General features: G+C 53.2%; 1 protein-coding gene across 2 annotated transcripts in view; it reads right to left on the bottom strand.

The window, feature by feature from the left end:
• Positions 1-1,140: 1,140 nt before the first annotated feature.
• The window catches only part of LOC123025027 (nodal modulator 1-like), a 38,588-nt gene continuing 19,194 nt past the window's right edge, over positions 1,141-20,534 (bottom strand). For both annotated transcript variants that reach the window (XM_044433438.1, XM_044433439.1), the window contains exons 18-31: positions 20,019-20,114; positions 19,253-19,462; positions 17,926-18,008; positions 16,638-16,797; positions 16,142-16,268; positions 14,192-14,305; positions 11,693-11,820; positions 11,229-11,370; positions 10,269-10,352; positions 7,170-7,280; positions 4,783-4,884; positions 3,658-3,777; positions 2,159-2,251; positions 1,141-1,586 (exon numbers count right to left, since the gene is read on the bottom strand). In XM_044433438.1, coding sequence (XP_044289373.1) covers positions 1,455-1,586; positions 2,159-2,251; positions 3,658-3,777; positions 4,783-4,884; positions 7,170-7,280; positions 10,269-10,352; positions 11,229-11,370; positions 11,693-11,820; positions 14,192-14,305; positions 16,142-16,268; positions 16,638-16,797; positions 17,926-18,008; positions 19,253-19,462; positions 20,019-20,114 — 1,702 coding nt within the window. In that variant the 3' untranslated portion in view covers positions 1,141-1,454. The remainder of the gene's footprint in view (positions 1,587-2,158; positions 2,252-3,657; positions 3,778-4,782; positions 4,885-7,169; positions 7,281-10,268; positions 10,353-11,228; positions 11,371-11,692; positions 11,821-14,191; positions 14,306-16,141; positions 16,269-16,637; positions 16,798-17,925; positions 18,009-19,252; positions 19,463-20,018; positions 20,115-20,534) is intronic.

The raw sequence follows: 20,534 nt of genomic DNA on the forward strand, positions 1-20,534 counted from the left end.
ACACTTTCACAGCACCAGAACCTCTGGGCCGCTCAGAGCAGCTTGCTTCTAACATTCCAGGTCATGTCCTCGACTTGCAAAGGTCCGGAGCCCGCCCTGCTCCCAGTGGCAGAACAGGGGTCTCCTTCCGCTCATTGCATCCCCATGCGCCTGCACCAGCGGCAAAGCCCGCTAGCCAATCCACGTTGGCTTTCCAGGGTCCGTTCGAACCAGGAACGGAATCCGTGCAACTGGACTCGGGGCGCACACGCCAGGCGTCCCCGGTGAGGGTCTGCTGCCCCAAATGCCCCCTGCAGAGTGGGGTTCCATGCCTCCCCCGCACCCCCAGGACGGCGTCCAGGCCCAGCCGCTCCCAGAGGCTGCACCAGTACCCGACACCCCCTCCCCCCTCGCTTGTGTGAGCGCAAACTGAGGACTGCGTCTTCGGCACATGCGGTTCAGGCAGTTTCAGGACACGCTCGTTTAAGACTGAAAAGGACCATTAAAATGGAACGCTTCCAAGCCCGTTCCGGGGGCAAATTCACGCTTGATGCATGGCACTGTCCTCCTTATTAGATGGATGACAGATCAAGTGGTATGTTTAAAAAATTAAGTCCTACATTGTTCTGTGCAGCACGGTTCAGGTTGCTAAGTAACGATGGTATTCCGATCTGCCATCATTTGCACAATAAAGGTCTTAAAAAACAACAAAATTAATAACCAACGATACCATGTCTTACACGGCCAACAAACAAATGTGCTTATCAGACGTGACAAGACGTCTATGTCACCAGCTCAACAAGAGTAGATCTTCACGTACAGGTGCAAACTTTACAAACAAACGACCAAAAACACAACACACAGTTTGATTAAGTTTTGCCATTTCAGTGATAAGCCTGGACCAGACTGTACCACTCCTGATTGTGGCCCAGAGGTCCACACAATGGAATGCTCCATTATATATAAAAGGGGGGTTCACAAAACAATTCCTGCTTCCAATGGAGTAACATCTTAGGGAGAAGGCTAAAATATATATTTTTTCCTCCTGGCACCTGGTATTCCTTCATAAGGGGCTTTTGTGGAACGGAAAGCCCATTAAGCAGAATGACACAAAGAGCAGCAAAGTTCACAGCTAAAAAATGAAAACACAATTACACAGGCTGGGAGGAAAAATCAAACTTTATTGATCCGTGCTCTTGCAAAACCGAAAGGAGCAACAGTGTAAGACGGTCCTCCGACAAAAAGGCTCACCGAACGGAAGCTGTTCAGGGCGAGGCCCAGTTGGGTCAGTCCCATAAAATGGCAGTGGCACTCCTGCGACCCCACAGCAAATTCATGCCCGGGGGGAGCTGCTCCCGCGTAGGGGCTCCAAGACGGACAGGTGCCTTGGCGCAGTTCCGGGAGTCAGTTCTGCCCGGCTGCTCTGCAGGTCAAAAAGGCCACGACTCGGCACTGCCGGCGGCCCTCTCCGGGCCTCACGTCCGCCTCGTCTTCTGTTTTTTGGCTTGCCTCTTCACGTCCTCGGGGCTGCCCCCGTCGGAGCCCGCGTGCCCGAGCGCACGCACCCCCTGGAGGCGGCTGGTCAGCTGCAGCAGCAAGGGGATCAGCTGGGGGAGCAGAAAGTCGCACGGATGTCAGTGGGGCAGGAGGACACCCCTCGCAGCAGCAAAGGGGTGGGCTGGGGCGAAGGTCAGCTGCCCGGCACTACATTCTGGGGACCGCTCCTCTCCTCCGCTCACACCCTCTCTCACCCTGTCCCCATCGTCTGACAACACCAAGCCAGACCCTGGAACTAGCTATTTTTACTTGTCCGTTAGATTCCTATCCCGCCTTTTTCTTACAAAGAACTCAAAGCAGCTTGCGACATTCTCCTCCTCCTGTTCTCAGCCTTATCCCCACAACAACACCCCTGTAAGGTAGGCTGGGTGGAGAGTCTGTGATTGGCCCCAAGCCACCCAGTTGGCTCCATGGCCAAGTGGGGACCAGAACCCAGGCCTGGCTGCATCCACTCCCGGCATTCTCACCACCATTCAATCGGAGAATGCACTGAATGCGCTCCAGGTCCCCTTTAGCTGCACTTTATCTGCTCTCCCTGTGGCCGCACTGGAATGCCCGACCGCACTTCAGCAAAGCAGCACCCGACTGTTGCATGAATGCGGGAAAACGAAGATGGCATTACTTTATCGTGATTGTAGCCGGCCAGGAGAAGCAGCAGCGTCAACGGCAAGGCGATGTAAGATCCCTGAGCGATATCCTGTTCAGTCATTTTTCTCTGCAAAACAGCCAGGAGAAGACACCGCTTAGCCCTGCTGCCCCACCGGTACCCGGGCAAGGCCTCTGCGCGATTGCAGAGCCCCGGTCAAGGCCTGCTCAGGGAAGACAAGGAGCGGGGATGTGGGGGCAGGATGCTGCCGGTGGTCCTGGTGGGGGAGGCGGCGGAGTGGTCCTGGACAAACGCCCACGGCCTGCCTCCCCCCAGCTGCTTTCTCTGCCACTTCTCCCCCCTCCATCCCGGCGACTTGCTTTGCTCGTTTATCAAGCAGCCACAGTAAACGCAGCGGGGGGGGGGGATGGCTTCCATTTCCCCCTTTCCCTAAAAATATTCTGCACAGCTTGTCTGGGCTGCTGGCTCTGACGTGCCTGGCAGCCTCGGTAAAAGCTCTGGGAAAGAAAAGCAGGGAAACAGAGCCGTTTGCTCACTTCCTCCTCCGCCCCCTTAAGCCCTTGATCTGCTTCCCCCAGCCAGCAGTGGAAGCAGCTGATGGAGGCCGTGATGCAGCTGGTGGGGGGGGGGATCCTGCACCCCTACAGACGACCACAGTGGCGCACCATTTTAAATCCAGGTATTTCCCCCACTGGGAACGGGCGGCAGCAGCCTGGCCCCACAGCTGGGAGGGCAACGGGGCAATGAGGGCACTGGGGCAGGAAGAAGGCCGGGGGTGTTCCTACAACCGTGACACCACGAGCGGCCACGGCGGCAGAGCACCGCGGCCTGCGGTGGGGCAGCGCTGGAACCCAGCCACCTCATCTCAGTCTGCTTCTCGGTCTCGTTTTCGGGAGCCGCCCTGCATGGGCAGCCCGTGTGCTGTGCCCAGTGAGTGAGAGATGGGGGCCCCCTCCCCACCACAGGCCCTCGCATGGCCAGTGAGCGGGGGGCCGTACCAGCCGCCTCCACACGTGCCGCTTCCGGTCCACCTTGAAGCGAAAGGTGGCGCAGCCCCTCTTAGTTTACGATTTATATCCTGCCTTTTTCCTACAAAGAGCTCAAGGCAGCTTACATCTCCTCCTCCATCTTATCCCCACAACAACAACCCTGTGAGGCAGGTTGAGCTGAGAGTCTGTGACTGGCCCAGAGTCACCCAGTTGGCTCCATGGCTGAGCAGGGACTCGAACCCAGATCCTCTGAGTCCCAGTCCCACGCTCTTCACCACTGCACCACACTGGCTCTTACTCTCGCCATGTATGTGAGAAAGCGCATGGAGCACAAGAGGGGGAAACGCTCCAGGCGCTGCAAGTGGCCACTGAAGGCACAGCAGTAAAAGCATTCCCAGAGAGGTGCCCAAGCAGTGGGGTCTTCCAAAACGGAGAATGAGGCTCAGTCGAGCAAGCGAGGAAAACAGACTCAGAAGCAAGAGTCCCCAGGTGGATTTCCTGGCCGTTCCCAGAGGGTGGGCTCACCGTAGGCTGGAAAAACAACACAATGTGTTTCTGGTACCCGACGGTGGAGAACGAAACTTGAGGCGGAGTGTAGTCATACTGGGATTTGGAGAGAGTGGAGTCCAAAAGTACCACGTAATTCTGCCGGGAAAAGGACAAGAAGCTGGTGGGATGCAAGAAGCTGCTACGAACGGAGACTCAACCAAGGCTGCTCCCTCCCGGACTGCGTGGCTCAGCCAGTCTTTGGCTACAGAAGGCCAACGCAGCCTGCCCACGCCGGCACCAGGCCTCCTTGCACTGCCACACGAGCCCTGGCAGGACGCGCTCGCACATCGTAACCGGCCCAGCTGGCAAGGAGGAACTTTCAGGCCAGTGGCCAGAGGGCTACTGCAACGGGGACAGGTCCTTCCATTCTTCTTCCATGGCCAGACTTGAAAACAAGGGAAAAGCCAATCCTCCTTTGGCTAGTAAAAAGCTGAAGGGGGGTGGGAATAAAAACAGGCAGGCTGGCCTCTTTTGCAGCTGCCACAGAAGGCAGAGGAGAAGGCGGGCTTGCCTTGCTCAGCCTCAACCCAGCAGGGAAGGCGCAAAAGCTGCACCGCTCACTGTGCATCTTGCACTGTAACAGCGCATCCTAGTCTGTCAATCTGCTGCTGTACGGAGAGAGGGCGGGAAATCGACCGTCCCAATTCCATGCGGGCTGGTGGTGATCAGTGGCCAGCAAAGACTTCAGGTCCTGTTCCAGCTGGTCATACCATTGCCCACACGCTGCTACTGGGCCCAGTCCGGCCTTCCCAGCATCAGTCTTCTATCGCGATTAAGAACAACTGAACTCCAGGAGTTTCCTTGCAGGGTTGGGCAGTATCTCCAGGCACCTGAGAGGGCCTTCCTGGCGCTGGCGCTCCCGGTCTGCTCTTGCAGCCTGTCCTGGCATGCGAGCGGTGCCCCGAAGGGAGGCAGATGGGCATCCCCCCCCCACCCTCCGTGGCCCTCTGCTCCTGTGGATTGTTCCGAGGAGGAGGGGACGAGCCAGGGGTGTGGGAGAGAGCGAGGGGATGACTGAGGTTATGTCCCAAAGCCCCTTTTGTGTTTCCAAAACTGCCAGAGCCAGCCAGCCAGACGCACACGCGGGGAAGCAGCGCGTACCTCTCCGTCCCGGGGCAGTGGAGGGAAATGGAAGAAGGAAGACTGGCCTAAGGAGACGGTGTGAACCGGGTTGTCAAGGTTTTCGCTTTTGTAAAGCTTCGCCTGCGAGGGGAAAAAGCACAGAAACAAACCAGACCCCCAGTATGGTTAACAGAGGCAGAACAGAGCTGTAATCTCCTGCTCCCTCCTCAGTCTAGTCTTTCCCAGAGGAAAGGGGAATGAAGCCAGGAAGGGAAAGGCCATGTTGCAAATTGTGGTGTTCTTGTCGTTCATTTTGCAGGAGCTACGGCAAAGCTTCAGACACGGGTGTGGACGGCTTCCACCTCCCAGGCCACGCCTGGCTCTCCCCTTGCGTACACCCTCCCAAAATCCATCCACCCCTTGTGCCTTGCGTCCTCTGAGCCTTTTATTTGCTTCACACATTCATAAGTCACCTTTCTGGTGCTTGAGATGATAAAGAAATCAGGTTAAAAACAGTCACACTCAAAATGCCACAAATTTAGAGGAGCAAAGCAGAAACTTTCTGTTCTATAACGTTAAAATGAAAACCAGAGCAGCATGAAACGCAACGAACTGTTATCTTCGGCTGTGCATACTCAATGCACCACAGTTGGCACATACGTTCCACACCAGGAGCTGCACAATGGGTTGCCAAGATGTAATACACAAGCCTTTACACAACTGGCTGGACAAGCAAAATGCGCTGTCTCGTGTGTTGGCAAATCTTTACTTTGTTGGCACAAGGAGAACATAGAAATGAAATAATAGGAAAAGGAATGATTTAGCTGGAGCCTTCTCTTGCACAATTTGGTTTCCACTGACCATTTGCACTAATGCAATGATACATCTGGAGATTTCCCCTGGAGATGGAGGGTGACACCACAGGAAAGGCCCCGTTCTGGGTCTCCCACAAGCCTGGCCCCTTTTTGAGGTGGGTCATACAACGGGGAATCTAGCGACAACTACAGAAGACAGGAGGCAGCTCAAGCACCCCAGCTTCTCTTCCTCCCCAGGGCTAAATTCTTATATCCTGGCACATCTCTTCAAAGCTTAATTAACTCCAGGGGCTGGAGGTTGCAGCCACAGGGATAAATTCCTCCCCTTTGCTACAGAGCTCGCCTTCCATGCAAAAGTCAAGATCTCAGGCAATCATTTGCAACTTTGCTTACAGACAACACCCAAGCAACCTAAGCCAACGTCTTCCAGTTTCCAGCAAGGGTTTCGGAGCAGCAGGCTCGGCACACATTCCTTCTGGATGGCGCATAGGATCACAGAACAGTGGAGTTGGAAGGGACCATAGAGACCATCTAGTCCAAACCCCTGCTGTTGCGGGACACCAATTTACACCATCCCACTCAGAGGGCTGTCCAGTTTCACCTTGAATGTCTCTACTGTGGGAGAGCCCAGCACCTCTCTAGCCAGCTGGTTCCACTGTCATATTGTTCTGACAGTGAGGAAACTTTTCCTAATATCGAGCCTGAATCTTGGTTGCCGCAACTTGAACTGATTATTCCATGTCCTACACCCTGCTATCAGCAAGGAGAGATCTTGGCCTTCCTCTTTGTGACAGCCTTTGAGGCACTTATAAAGATATATCACATCCCCCCTCAGTCTTCTCTTCTCAAGGCTGAACATGCCCAGTTCTCTCAGCCTCTCCTCAAGGGCAGTGTGTTCCAACCCCTGGATCACTTTTTCTTGCCCTCCTCTGGGCACTTTCCCATTTTTCCGCAACTTTCTTAAATCTTGGTGCCCAGAACTGGACGCAGGGCTACAGATGCCAATGGCCTGCAAGTCCATTCTACAAGGCAGGGTGGCCAGATGGGGTATCTGCATCTCCTGGGAGATCTTCTGGTGATCTGATATGGGTCCACAAGAACTCCTGCCTCCAACCTTTCTATGGGACAAAGTGTTCCAGGACGTGACTTCCACAGAAGAATCAGAATGCTCCACGATGAAAGAAAGTGGACTTTGGGGTCAAAGGACAGTAAGCTCAGCGTCCTCTGGAACGCACAAGGAAATCTTCCGTTCAGAGCTGTCTTTCCTCTGCCCTCGCATGCCACTGCAGCAGGTGCTGGAGGGCAAACACGGATCCCAGAGCCAAGCGCTGCCTGAGCCTGCTGCAACACTAGGGGCCCGCCTGCAGCCCTCCGGAGCCTGTTAGGCAACTAGGGGCTGATGGGAGTTGTGATCTAGGAACATCGTGAAGGTCATGCAACGCCCATCTCAGTCACGGGACTCAAGCTGAGCAACCATCCGCTGTACCAGCACTACAGGCACTCAACCACTCAATGAACTCAGTTCCTCCAATGAAATCCCTACACACACACACACACACACACACACACAGTGGAGGAGACCTGGGGAGGACTGAAATTGCGCACACTTACCCACAGGGTGGGGATATACTCCGAGGAAGTGAACACGTTGCCGCTTAGGTCAAACTGGTTAATTTGTCGGAATGCGATGATATTCACCCCTTCAATGTCACTGCTGCTAACCTGCAAGATGGAAAAACGCAGGGCCTCAGCGCTGGGCAGGCGGAGGATGCTATTCAGGCCGGCTCCCTCGGCAGTCAGCGCGGAGGGCCACGCCGCGTCACAAGCGCCGGGTGGGGGGGTGCCCTCCTTCGCTCTCCGTGCTGCCCCGCCTCCTGCTGGAATGCAGACCCCCATTCATTCCAGGTCGGGGCATGTGAACCGTGAGAGGGAAGAATGTCTGCCTACCTGCCCCCCTCCCCCCGGGACTCCAAGCTCTGTCATCCCCGGCTGGAATGGGCCAGGGTCAAAGACTGGAAGCAGAAAACATCTGGAAGGCAAAAGGCTGGGGAAGCAGGGCCTGGGCTCACTTGCAATTCCTGGGGGAAGGAAATGGGGAGGCGAAGAATTAGCCGGCAGCCCATTTGCCCCGGCTGCACAGCATATAAAATGCGTCCCTGTCGCCGTTTATAAGGATATTATATATTATTAATTGTCATAATATAGGAACTAAAATGGAGGCATTATTGGTCTCCTGGGTGGTGGGGGCACTGTAGTATTTCCTTTTTTATTCATTAGTTGGGCTTTTGTGTGTTATATTATTGATATTGTGATGTTTGTATTTATGGTTTTTTTCTGTGTTTAAAAAACATTAAAAAGGAGGGGGGGAAATAAGAACCAATTGGGAAGCAAAGACAATCTATTGTGTGCAGTGGGCAGGCGGGAGACACCCCCACCCCCCGCATGCCCTGGACTACAAATGCCCTTACCACTGACTATGCTGAGTGGGGATTATGGGGCTTGTAATTCAAGATTCATGGAGGGCACTGCAGGCCTGGCTCTCCTTTCTCTGCAGTGGACTAAAGCCTCTTCCAGCATTTATGAGACTGTGGCCATAAACCCCTGTTTATGGAGTGTGCTGGCCCAAGATGCAGAAAGCCGAGGGGCAAAGGGCAGCTTCTGCAGAAGGGAACGGCCTGTTCCAACTTCCGACGCGTTTCACAGGCCGGAAATGCTTGATCAGGCTGAGGAGATGAGCAAGCGCAAGCACACAACGCTGCCCCGGAGAAGTTCCATGCTCCACTGGGCTTAATGCAAGGTTGTCGGGCCATAAAGAGGAGGGAAAGGGCCACAGATCATTGCTGGTCAGGAGGCCCGCACAGACGCAAACGGGGTGGAGAGGGGCAGCCGACTTGTTCAGAGGGTGGGTCACCGTCTGCAGCTGGAGAGGCTAAAGGGCTCAGGAGCGGGCACAGGAGGAGAGGAAGGCCTAAAGGGGGACGCAGAGCACAAGAGGGGACACAGCAGCTCCCACAACTCCCACGCACACGCTTTTCCCCAGGCCAAGTGCATTCGCTTTATTCCCCACCTGCAGGGATGCCAAGGCAGCTCCCTTGCACTGCCTCTGTTCCGTTTCATCCTCACAACCACCCTGAGGAGGAGGCCAGGCTGGGAGTGGCTCATCCCGCGTTCCCCACTGAGCTGCAGGGCTGAGGGAGGACTAGAACGGCATCTCCCACATCCCGGTCCACACTCCAGCCGCTCCACCACGTCGGGCGGCCCGCCGGCCTTCCCCCTTCCGTCCCAGCACCGATCTTCCCGCTCCTCCGAGCCACGGCAGGCCCTCCGCTCAGCCGCTTCCAATGCACCGAAATCCTCCTCAGAGGCCAGCGCTCCAGCCAGGACGCCGCACTCTGGATGGGGTCTGACCAGAGCAGAACAAACGAAGGGGCCCGTTCGAAAGGCAGACCGCCCCACTTGTTGGTTGCGGTTCAGTTCTCCATTCCTTTAAGAACATTTGAACAGCTACACCCATCTTCTGAGATGCTCACTATTCCTCTGAAATGCAGGTGAGGCATCCCATCAGCCACGGCTCAATTGACAGACCTTGGATGGGTCCTGCCAGGGCATTTCTTAGCCTCTTCCTGACCATCTCATGCCAAGCCCATAAACATGGTGGTAGCACGGACATAAAACATGGGATTCCCTTTGTCGTTTTCCCTACCAGGTGCACAGCAAAGCGCTTTCCACATCACCTACAAAGCCCTCAGCGGCTTGGGACTTGGCTATCCAAAGGAGCGCTTGCGTCCATATCTGCCCTCCCGCCCCCTGAGATCGGCGGCAGAGGCCCTCTTCCAGGAACCCTCTGTGAAGGATATTAGGAGGCAGAGCACCCGGAGGAGGGCCTTCTCTGCGGTGGCCCCCAACCTATGGAATGCGCTCCCCAGAGAGGTCCGCCTGGTGCCCTCGTTATTTGTTTTTCGGCGCCAGGCCAAGACCTTTTTATTTAAAAGTTATTTTAATTGTTAATTTGACTATTTATTGGGTTTTATATTGTGCCAAGATGTCTCCAAATTCTTAAGGTTAATAGTGTGTATTGTGTCTGTTTTGTAAGCCGCCCCGAGGCTCTTTGCGAATGGGGCAGCATAGAAATGTTTTAAATAAATAAAAATAAAATGTGTTTTAAAAACAAACACTTGTTATCCAGCAGGAAGGCAGCTGAGAGAGACTTGAGAGGACACCCACACGCAGAGACCAAAATTCTGTCAAGCACAGAAATGCTCGAGTGCCCCTAAAATAGCTCTCTGGATTGCAGCCAGCGTCCTCAGTCCAAAAGAGCCTCAACATCACTTTTACATACAGCATTTTGTAAGGAAAAGCCCGACTCCTTTCAGCAGGCAGTTCCTCCAACAACTGGCCGCCTCCCACATTATTTTGTTGATACATACAAGTTCTGAGCATTAATCAGCGATTAATAACATTAATCATCATTACTTAATTACCCTGGGCAAGGACTAGTAATAGCTGCATTTAAAACAAGGCTTGGGAACTCACTTAACTCGTTATTTAAACCCTCTGATAGCTTTTATTTGCAAAAGTGCAACAATATTGCCTTGAACAAAATCCTAAGCTAATTGATTTTCCCTCTGGGGTGTTCTCCAAGTCAGGGCATCCTCTTTAGCAGCATTCACAACCTAGTAAATCAGGCATTTAATTCAGATAAAGGTCTACCTTGATTGCCGAATGCTGAGGAAGGGCTCTCTCGATATGAGCATTGCCTTCAGGTTTCAGCTGGACGTGATACACACAGGAAGGCTTAAAAAAAAAGGAAAACGGGGAGTTAATTTACACAATGCACATTAAAGATAACTTGGTTTGAAATGCTTATTGGCGATCAACAGTGGAACTAGTTGCCTAGAGAGGCCAGGGGCTCTCCCACACTAGAGACATCCAAAAAGAAACCGGGCAGCCCTCTGAGTGGGATGGTGTGACGTGGCGTCCCACCACAGCAGGGGTTGGACCCGATGGCCTTCACGGCCCCTTCCAACTCTCCTATTTGATGATTCTAGGAGCAACAAGGCTCCTTCAGCAATCCATTCTGCACGTCACATGAGCGCTCACCCACAAAGCAGAGTCCCCCCACACTTCCCAGGGGTTCACTCCCCCAGCACCTCTCAGGTAGGAGAGTGAGGAAGGGTCGCCTGTCTGAATGAAGGCTCCAGTCCTCCCTTGCCAGGGCAGAGGCAATGCACGGGCCCGGCTCATCGGGGCTGGAACCTGCCTCCCCTCACTGGAGACCTGGGCCTACGAGGCACGCTCTGCCCCACCAGCCGGCTGCCCACGGGCACTTGCTGAATAAAGGCCGAGAAGCACGGCTTCCAGGGCTGGCCATGAGCCGGGTGCACCTTGCAGGCGTCCCCACGGCCCATTTCGAACAGGTGGAAACGCCGCCCGTAGCAACTTGCAGCCAGAGCTTGAAGTGAAACGGCACTGCCATCTTTGGCCTGGAAGCCTCCGACTCCAGCATCTCCGCTCCCGGAGGTGGGCCCCAGGGGTTTCTCCAAAACGGGACATGTTCCTTGGGCTGAAAGCGGCCCAGAGTCTCCCGCTCACCCCACCTCCGCATCATGATTTCCCCGTTCCAGGCAGGCACTCCCACACAAAGCCCACCACTCGCCTTCGGGTCCTCACCAGCAGCCCACGCAGCCTGAACTTGCCCTCTTCGTCGGTGACGGTGTCTTCGCCATAAATGCTGCATTCTCCTTGTCCCACAGCTTCCACCGAAACGCCTTGCTCGGGTTCGCCGTTCAAAGAAGAAACGGTTCCATAACAGCTGGAGAAAAGGAGCGAGAAAGCACTCACTGAATGCCCTTCAGCTCATTCCAGCAGGGGGCAGAGGGGGATGAGGATGAGATGCAGAGCCATTCCACCAACCTTGACGAACAGTCACTGGCTTTATTTTCCTCTACCCTCCCCATCCCTTCTTCCCTTTGTGCAGAGCCCTTTTTAGATTTCCAACAGATCCGTTTTTAAGCACGCAAGCTGCTCCCAGAGACTTCACCTCCAAGGAGCCAGATGACGATGTTTTCAACAAAAGCGTACATTTTCGGGTGCCTGCGATCTTTCTTTAGAGGGGCAATCACACACTGACTGACCTGTAAGCTGTCCTGTAACCAGCAATGGTGATTTTCAGATTCTGTCCTTCCTGCACTTCGATCATTTGGGACGAGGGTTTGAAGCGAAACTCCTTCATCATGGGCTTGAAGTAATACTGCCCTGGGCTCTGTGAAGGAGCATCAGACAAGCGGCTGCATTACTTGAACTCTGCTTGCTCATGTCTACCGTGCTTGCTCAGGAGTTGGAAGGGCCACGGCCGAGCCATGGGCCCCGAGTTCTGCACACAGAAGGGCACTTTCCCGTCCTGCCCCATCAAATCCATATTAGCAGCCCCAGCCAAGAGGAACTGGGAAAGACCCCAAGCCTGGAGCACCGCTGCCTTTGAAAGCCCGCCGTCCTGGGCTAGACAGTCTACCAGCCCAAAACGAAATCGTCACCGCAGGCGTCGTGTCAGGGGCTGCAGACATTCGGCCCTGGGGGACGTTCAGCTCTTCCAGGGACTGGGCCCAGATGGCTACGGCCCTTCTCCTCATCGGAATCCCTTTCCCCAACCTGAAGGATCTGGCAGCTCCCCATCTCTTGCCCAACTCTTTCCTGCATTCTGCGAAGAGGAAATGCTTCCCCCAACACTTTCTGCCAGGGTTGCACAAGTAGGAAGGTTCCTTATGGACTCCCAGAGGCCCCTTTCCAGAAGGATACGCAGTGCCAGCTCCCCTGCCATCCACCATGACCTGGGGCAGGCAATTCGGATGCTTCGGATGAGAACTCCCCTCTTCCCTACAACCAGCTGTGCTGGCCGGGGCTGCAACCCGACCAACAGAGGCACCCGCCTTGCTAGATTTTGCCTAATCAGGTGGCAGCCTTTCTCTAGGGTCTGAGACAGACCTTTCACTCACTCCACCGGAGAGGGCTGGGCAGTCTGCCAGCTAAGCTGCGGTCTCCCAGGTACGGTCTGAAGGCAAGTGAGGCAGCTGGCTCACTGCAGCTAGGCAGGTCTGGCTCTGGTTAACGCTTGGAGGGGCAACCCCCCTGGAACCACACTCGGCCACCCTCCGTTCCACAGTGGAAGAAAGGTGGGATAGAAATGCACTGCATGTGCTGCAGAGTTAGATTTGACCTCTGAAGTTGCTTTATATGGTAGGCAAACCATGGTTCTAATGCACCTAGTGTGGTCTTTGCTGCAGGGTGAGTACATTTTGGACTCATGGAATGCCAGTTTGTTTGCTTTTTCCCCTGCTCCGGTTCAACTGCAAAGTCGTGCCCAACCCTTCATGACCCCATGGACAACACTCCTCCAGGCCCTCCTGTTCTCCACCATCCCCCTAAGCTCACACTTCCGTGACTCCATCCAGCCACCTCATCCTCTGCCGTCCCCTTCTCCTTTTGCCTTCAATCATTCCCATCTTCCTCCAGTGAGTCCTTCCTTTTCATTAGGTGGCCAAAGTATTTGAGCTTCAGCTTTTTACTAGAACGGCCAAATCCACTCACCAACTGTGTAAGAATGCACACACTCACACTCCCAGAATTAAGCAGATTCTGAGCCTGGGCATCTGTCGTGAGCACCTAAGCTCAACAAGCTTCCCACTCCTATGACATGAAAAGCCACTCCTGATTGTGCCAAGCATTCTTCACTCCAGCCAAAACCTGCGGCACCTTAAAGACGAGCAGGTTTATCACGGCACCAACTTTCATGGCCTACAGTCTATTTCATCAGATCCACGAAATGCATTCATGAGTTCCGTGCAGATACAGACACGGTTGGGGAGATGGAAGGGGCTAAACACTCAGGACGGAGGAACTGAAAAGCAGGAAGTACAGACGGCAACAATTACTTCAACACGGATCTTTCACAAAACAGTTACCCAGTGATGTTTACAAGTATACACTGGGCCCAGCCAGGGAAACACACGGACCTCGGGATTCTGTATGTATCCATCTACTCTTTCTTCAGAGCCTTAGTGATTCCACTTCCCTGCCAAAAATACTCCCAGGAGCAGCTTACATGCAATCAGTAAAACAAGAAAATCCCTACCCAGAGACTTACAATCTAAAAAGGCACAACACAAAAAGGAAAAAGGAAGAGAAGGGATTAAAAATTAGCGAGTGCTTCAGCAGGGCCAAGAGAAAGGCTTGCCTCTCCCTCTCACTTGCTTCTGTACATTCTGGTGTGCGTGACCCTTGCGGAGAAACATTTCACGCATCTAATGAAGTGAACTAACACTTATGGCATAATGGATCTGCTAAGTCTTTTAGGTGCCACAAAACTCATCCATGTTTTTGCCAAAACTCTCTTAACATGACAACCCCACTGGAAATTTATTTTTTAGCTGCAGAAACTGGGGCAGGAGAATCATTTTGTCACTGTTTTCTAAACAAACGGGAGAGATAGCATTTCAAATCATGCAGGGGTCTCCCACTAGACCCCCATCGACCTTCTGCCCACCCCAGTCAGTTCTGACGAACCGCTGCTCCCCAGTAATTCCCCCTCCCGCCCCCAGACCTGCCCCCAAGGGCAGGCACCGATCTCAACACCATACCAGGTTGGAGAACGTCAGCATGCCGTTGTCTTGAGTCAGGAGGTTGGAGCGGAACACCCCTCCACTCAGGGAGAGGAGGACCCCCGCAAGGGGGTGGCCATCTTCAGATTTAATCTGTTTAAAATGAAGAGCAATGTATCACCATCCCGTGTGCCAGGCACTTTAATCAAGCCAACCAAGAAAGCAACATCGGTTCCATGTAATGCAGCATCTCAAACCAAGGTTCTACCCAGTTCTACATTTCTGGCAACAACTGCAGTAACCAGCAAATAGTTCAGAGGGCTCTGGGCAGCAACTGCGCAACTTCTGCTCAAATTAATTTTTGTTTTCCTCTGGCAACCAGGATTGCAATCCTGGTGGGCTCTTCCTTCACTGGAGGACTTCAGGCAGAGGTGGAGATTGACCTCATGCTGGAAGCCCCGGCTCTGATTGTCCTGCCTTGGGCAGGGGAATGAACTAAAGGACAGCCCTCCAAGGCACTTTCTGATTCTACGATCCTATGGACTGACTTGCCCATGCAGGAGAGCAAAAACCAGATTCCTACAATGGAGAAGAACTTCATGCTGCCTGCTAAAGTTCCAATGGCCAAATTACGTGCTAGTTTGGATTTAAAACGAAAATAAAAACATTGTGCTCCATCGGGGAGTCTGCTCACAGCTTGGGACAGAGGCACAAACTACCATGGCCAATCAGTGCTCATCTAAGTGAGAACGTCAGGGCCCTGGGCAGCGCCACATGCAGCGGCCGGGGCAGCTCGGCTCCGGTTCAGCACCCTGGCCAGCATTCCTGCCCCACCGGAAGAGACGCTGCTCCACCACCAGCCTGGGCAACTGCCAGGGATTTGCACCTGGTCCAGAGAACCATCCGGGGAACTCCAACTGCTCCGCCACTGCTTCTGGCTTTCCTGACGGTCTAAAGCCGTTTCCAGTGGTTGCCAGCTCCTTCAGGGACCAAGAGGAGTGCTGGCTAAGTGGTCTCCAGGCACTTTGCTAACGGAGCGCCTCTTCCCTATCAACCTACCCGGCCCCTTACACCTGCTTCTGGGGTCCTTCTGAGGGAGCCCCCTCGTTAGGAGATAAGGATGGTGGCTACAAGAAGGAGGGCCTGTTAGGAAATGGTGCCCCGACTATGGAATGAGCTCCCAAGAGAGGCTCACCGGGCGCCATCTTTGCATTCTTTTTGGCACGGAAGACATGTCATGTCATGTCATGTCATGTCAAAGGCATGCCATGAGTGGTCCACTGGAGCTGGGGGTCAGACTAGATGGCCCGGGAGACCCGTTCTGACTCGCTCTGTCTCTATGTTTCCATGTTTTATTCCACCAGTATATTAATTGTTAAACTGGTTTTAATGCTACTTGAATAGAAGAGGATCAGCATTTTATGCAATCTGGAATTCTGATGGGTACGCGTCTATCGTTGTTTTATTGTCATGTTAATCTTTGAGATGTTTTTATTGTACTGTTTTATACCATTCGGTATGGTTTCACTCTTGTAACCCGTCCAGGGAGCCATGTGGCTATTGGGGCAGGTTAGAAATTAAATAAATAAATACGGGGTCCAAGGTCCCCTTTCGCAGAGCCGGACAGCAGCCCTACTTCCCTGGGGATCATAGCTTGGATGGTCTGGCACCAAGACACCCAGTTTCAGCCACTTCATTAACATGGACTTCCTGACTTGCTTGTGCGAGGCGTACAGCAAGTGGCAACGCCACACAGGGAGTGCGCCTGTGTTGTCTTCAGACAAGTAAAGATCCACCAAGGCCAGAGACGGATTCATGTTTTGGGAGGCAGCAGGAAAACCCATGCCCTTCCTTGAAAGTAATTAATGGCAGTGTCTGTCCTTTGAGCTTCTTGACCGAAATCTCCGCCGTTCACTGTCTCTCTCGTATTAACGTTCGCCCTGAACGCTCCAGAGGAAAAGCACGAAGGAGAGCGAGGGGAAAAGTTACCTCGAAAGTGACTCCAGCAAGAGCAAAAGCTTTGAAGTCCCCGATCGTCCCTTCCACGGCACTCAAAACAAAGCCTTCCTTTTGGGCAGTCACGGTGTACTCAAGGTCGCTGTGCAGTGGCCCCACACTTCCGGAAAAACACGAGAAACAGCATTCACTGCCAGCTCAGAGGCATCCTCCTACAGGCCTCACCAGCGAATAACCGCACGGCGTTAACATTCAAGCACCGAGCCCAGCTGAAAATTTGCTACGGGGGAACACACCGCCATTCCTACAACAGCACCCGATGCCTCATAAAACCCGAGGGTCACGGACGGCCGCCCCAGCACCCATCTGCATCTCGGCCTGCTCAGGTATCATCGCTGGTCCCCCATCCATCCCCCAGTGCCTCATTCAGGGGCAAATCCCAGGGACCCACCATCCCCCTGGTACGTGCCATCACAACCGCTCTGGTCCCTTCCGACCCAGTCCACGGGAACGGACCACGACACCTTACCTGTAGGAACCTCTGTCGTCTGTGAAAACAGTGATGAGCGGAGATGGGGTCCCTTTCTCGCCAATTATGATCTCAACCCCCTCCAGTTCGGGATGAATTGTCCCTTCCAGAAACAAGCCTGCTTTTCCATGTATTTCTATCAGCTTCCCAGGACAGCTCTCTTGATTGGAGACGAAGCAGGGGGAGAAAAAAAGAGAGCGGGTTCTAACGGGGGTTCAAAAGTGATGGAAGCTCTGTGGGCCTATAGCGGGGTGGGCAGGATCCAGGCCCTCCGGTTCTACTTTCTTTCTCTTCTGTACTGTACCCTCTAGACCAGTGGGGGCGAACCTATGGCAGATGTGCCACAGTGGGCACGCAGAGCCCCCTCTGTCGGCACGTGAGCCAAGTCGCCCCAGCAGCCGAGCATCAGATAACAGTGCACGCAGGGGCCACGAGCATGCGCAGAAAGTGCACTGCTTAGCGGTGCCAGGCAATGATGTCACGAGCCACAACTCATTAGTCACAACTCATCCGAACTTTCGCACGGCTGGTCAGCGCGCTGCCAAGGAGATAAACATGCTTGCTTGCACTGGCTGTGAGTTGTTTTTTCTACACTAAAACCTCAGTTTCCAGGTTTTACCACAGTGTTGGCACTTTGCGATCAATAGGTGGGTTTGGGTTGCAGCTTGGGCACTCGGCCTCTGCAAGGGTTGCCATCACTGCTCCAGGCCCACCAAATGGTTTCAGGGGGGGGGGGGGGGGGCTTGGAGGGGCCACTCAGGAATAGCATTCCGCTTTGGATATCAGAACTCGGCTCCCAGTCCTTTCGCACAGAAACGCATGCTGGGGAAAGCATCCATTCACAGACGCCATCGTGGCTGCGACCGCCACCACCCAGGGCCCTTCCTCCAGTAGGTGGCGAGTTCTAATTCTGATTCCCCACAAATCCCCTTTGTACGTGCCGCTGCAACTGTTTCTGCATGTCCTCCACATTCTGGGACAACGGCTTTTGTGTGCTCTCCATGTTTCTCCCTATCTATGTGCGGCCCGCAAGCCGCAGCATTGCCTGGGCCAGCTCACCACTGGTGCACCCCCTGTCTGTCTGTCTGTCTATCCATCTTTCCGCAGACTAATTCAGAAGGGTGGTTTTCAACCTTTCCACAGCTGGGGACCGGCAAAACCAGAAAAACCAACTCGAGGACCACCGAGGCAGGAAGAAAAAGGGAACGGCACGGACAGAGGCTGGGAGCTTTTCGTTTCCAGGATCATCAGGAACTTCCCTCTCTGCAGCCCAATGGAGAAAACGTACCTCCACTGACAACCGTTTCTATGGAGGGCGGGTAAAACAGGAGCTCCTTGGAGGACGGCGTTACTGTGATTTTCTCCCCAGACCTGGAATAAAAACCAAGACAGAGGCTGGAGCCCAACCTTTCCCAGCCTGAGGCTTCCAGCTCAGGGTGCAGCACCTCAGGAGCCAGGGTCCCAGTCCATGCCTTCAGGCTCTCCAAACGGCCAGCCCTTTCCCCACCAGAGGGGCTTCTGGCTTTTGCAGGCTTTCCCCCATTCTAAAAGGTGAAAATGTCTCTCCTGAGGCTGTTTGGCCCCATCCCTGCTTTGTATTGGCCCCACCCATGACTGAAAGGAAGCACCAGGAGCTTCTCCGGGAAGGAAGCTGGCCCTCCGGCTGAAAGCGGTTCAGCTCCTTGCTCCAGGAACCCTCTTCGAGGGAGGTGCGGAGAGTCTCCACTCAGAGGAGGGCCTTCTCTGCGGTGGCACCTGGACTGTGGAACATGCTCCTCAGAGAGGTCCACCTGGCACCGACCCTCTACTCCTTCCAGCGCCAGGCAAAGACCTTTCTATTTAACCATCATTTTAATAACTAATATCATTTTAATAATATCATTAATTGCATACAGTCATGTCTTTTTATTTTTTCTTTCTTTACTTTAAGAGGATATATTGAGGTTAATTGTTTTATTGTGGAATGTTTTTATGCTATTAATAATATTATATTGTTATTTATTTGGAATTTTTATTTTTGTAAGCCATCCTGAGGCTGCTGCAAAGGACAGCATATAAGTGTTTAAATTAAATTAATCAAATTAAAATTAAACATCCCACTCTGATTTAAAAGGAATGGCACAATCAGCTGATGTGAGGCAGGGCACCGTCCACTGTTACTGAATTAGCTGCTCTCTGGGTCAACTTCTACATCCTCTCCTTGAAGGCCTCACAAGTGACAACCTTGATTTGGGATCGGGGAATCTCAGTTTGATGTTTTTAAAAAAGCCATTCCTTCATTCCATTTGGACACTGTCCCATAATCAAAGCTCTCTGAATGGTTCACAAGCCAAAACGCAAAGCCATAAAATACTCTGGCTCCTAACAAACCACATTAAAAAATTAAAAATTGTTAAAACAAAACCAAAGTAGAGGAGAAAGCAAATCAAAAGCCAGCAGCCTTGTAAGGATCTGAAAGCATACTCACATTAAAAATAAATTAAAAGATCAGAAGCTTTAACTTTAAGCTGCTGTTCTAAGACAGAATCATGCTAAAGCTTGACGAGAGCCCAGACAGAAGGTTTTCCTGAAAACCTCCGTGAAAGGCAAGGAAACGCATAGAAAGGCCAACTCACCTGGCCCAGTAGGAAAAATCGTAGTGGAACGGCCCCTGCAGTTCCTCGACCATCTCCTGCACTGGCGGCTTGGAGCCTTCCTCCTCGGGCCCCTTCTTCTCCCTCTCCTGCCTGCGGGCCTCGATTTCAGCCAGCTGCTGCTCCCGACGCAGCTCCTGCTGCGATTTCAGTGGGCCAAGCACCAAGTCCGGCTCGCTGTCGATCGAAGATCTGAGGAAACAAACCGAGCGGGGCCGTGTCTCATCCATGCAGAACCAGCCACCAAGAAAACATAGAACGGCATGGAAGCATTCCAGTCTATGCCCTCTCAGGGCAGTATCCAGCCCGAGCGTTGCACCAAGTCAAGTCCCGCTAGCAGAGCCCCACCAAATCTTCCACGGTGCAAGCGCACGTCCATGGCACAAGTGCAAGCTGTTGCACAAGCGGTGGCACAAGCAGTTGTGCAATGGGCTGCAGAAGCAACCGCTCGTGTGGCTGCACCGGAGCAAATTGAGCAGTAGTTGGAGTCTCCTCTTGTATATGATTTGGAACCAGATTTCCACTAGCACACCACCATTTGCACTCATGGAATGTCACAGCTGGATCTTGCCCACATCTGCAAGGAGAACAGGCACTGGGGCTGCAGGGTCTATTTTTCAGGAGGATCCCAAGATCAGCGGCACAGGGGAACCAGCGCATGGCCAGACACAAAAGCTTCAGGACACTTCGCTCTTCGCTAGCCCCTTTTCAAGAGAAACGCCACTGAAAGAATTCGGTTCATTCTTACTTGATGGTAACCATTACATCCATCAATTTATCTGCCGTAATTGTTCCAAGGACGTGGTGCCGAATCGCAGTCAATGTCAGGATACTCGGAGCTGACCTGGAAACGAAAGCCAAAATGGAGCACTTAAAACAGCTCCCAATTAGCCATCTTCGCCTTTTCATTACATTCCAATTAAGCTCCGGGGTGCAATTCAGATGGATTTATGGATTCGGAAGCAGTGGTCTGGGAACTCCCAGCACGTCCTGGTGTACATTTATAAATCCCAGAGACCAGTTTAAAAAACAGGTGGAAAACCTAAAAAAGCAAGGCTTTTGCGCAATTCCATGCCTGTGAAAAAGGCAACCTGCGCATGTGCACACACAGCTTATCCTAGCCACGTTTTACAACCCAAGCCACGGTCTGACACAGAACAGGCAAACCAGGGTTGGAAGCATCTCGTCTGTTTTAATCCTTCACCCTCCATCTCTGTGGTCCTGCAGTGCCTCGAAGGGGAGCAGTGGACACGAACTACGCCCT

This window comes from Varanus komodoensis, unplaced genomic scaffold (assembly GCF_004798865.1).
Source record: "Varanus komodoensis strain SLA01 unplaced genomic scaffold, ASM479886v1 scaffold26, whole genome shotgun sequence".
Lineage (NCBI taxonomy): Eukaryota > Metazoa > Chordata > Lepidosauria > Squamata > Varanidae > Varanus > Varanus komodoensis.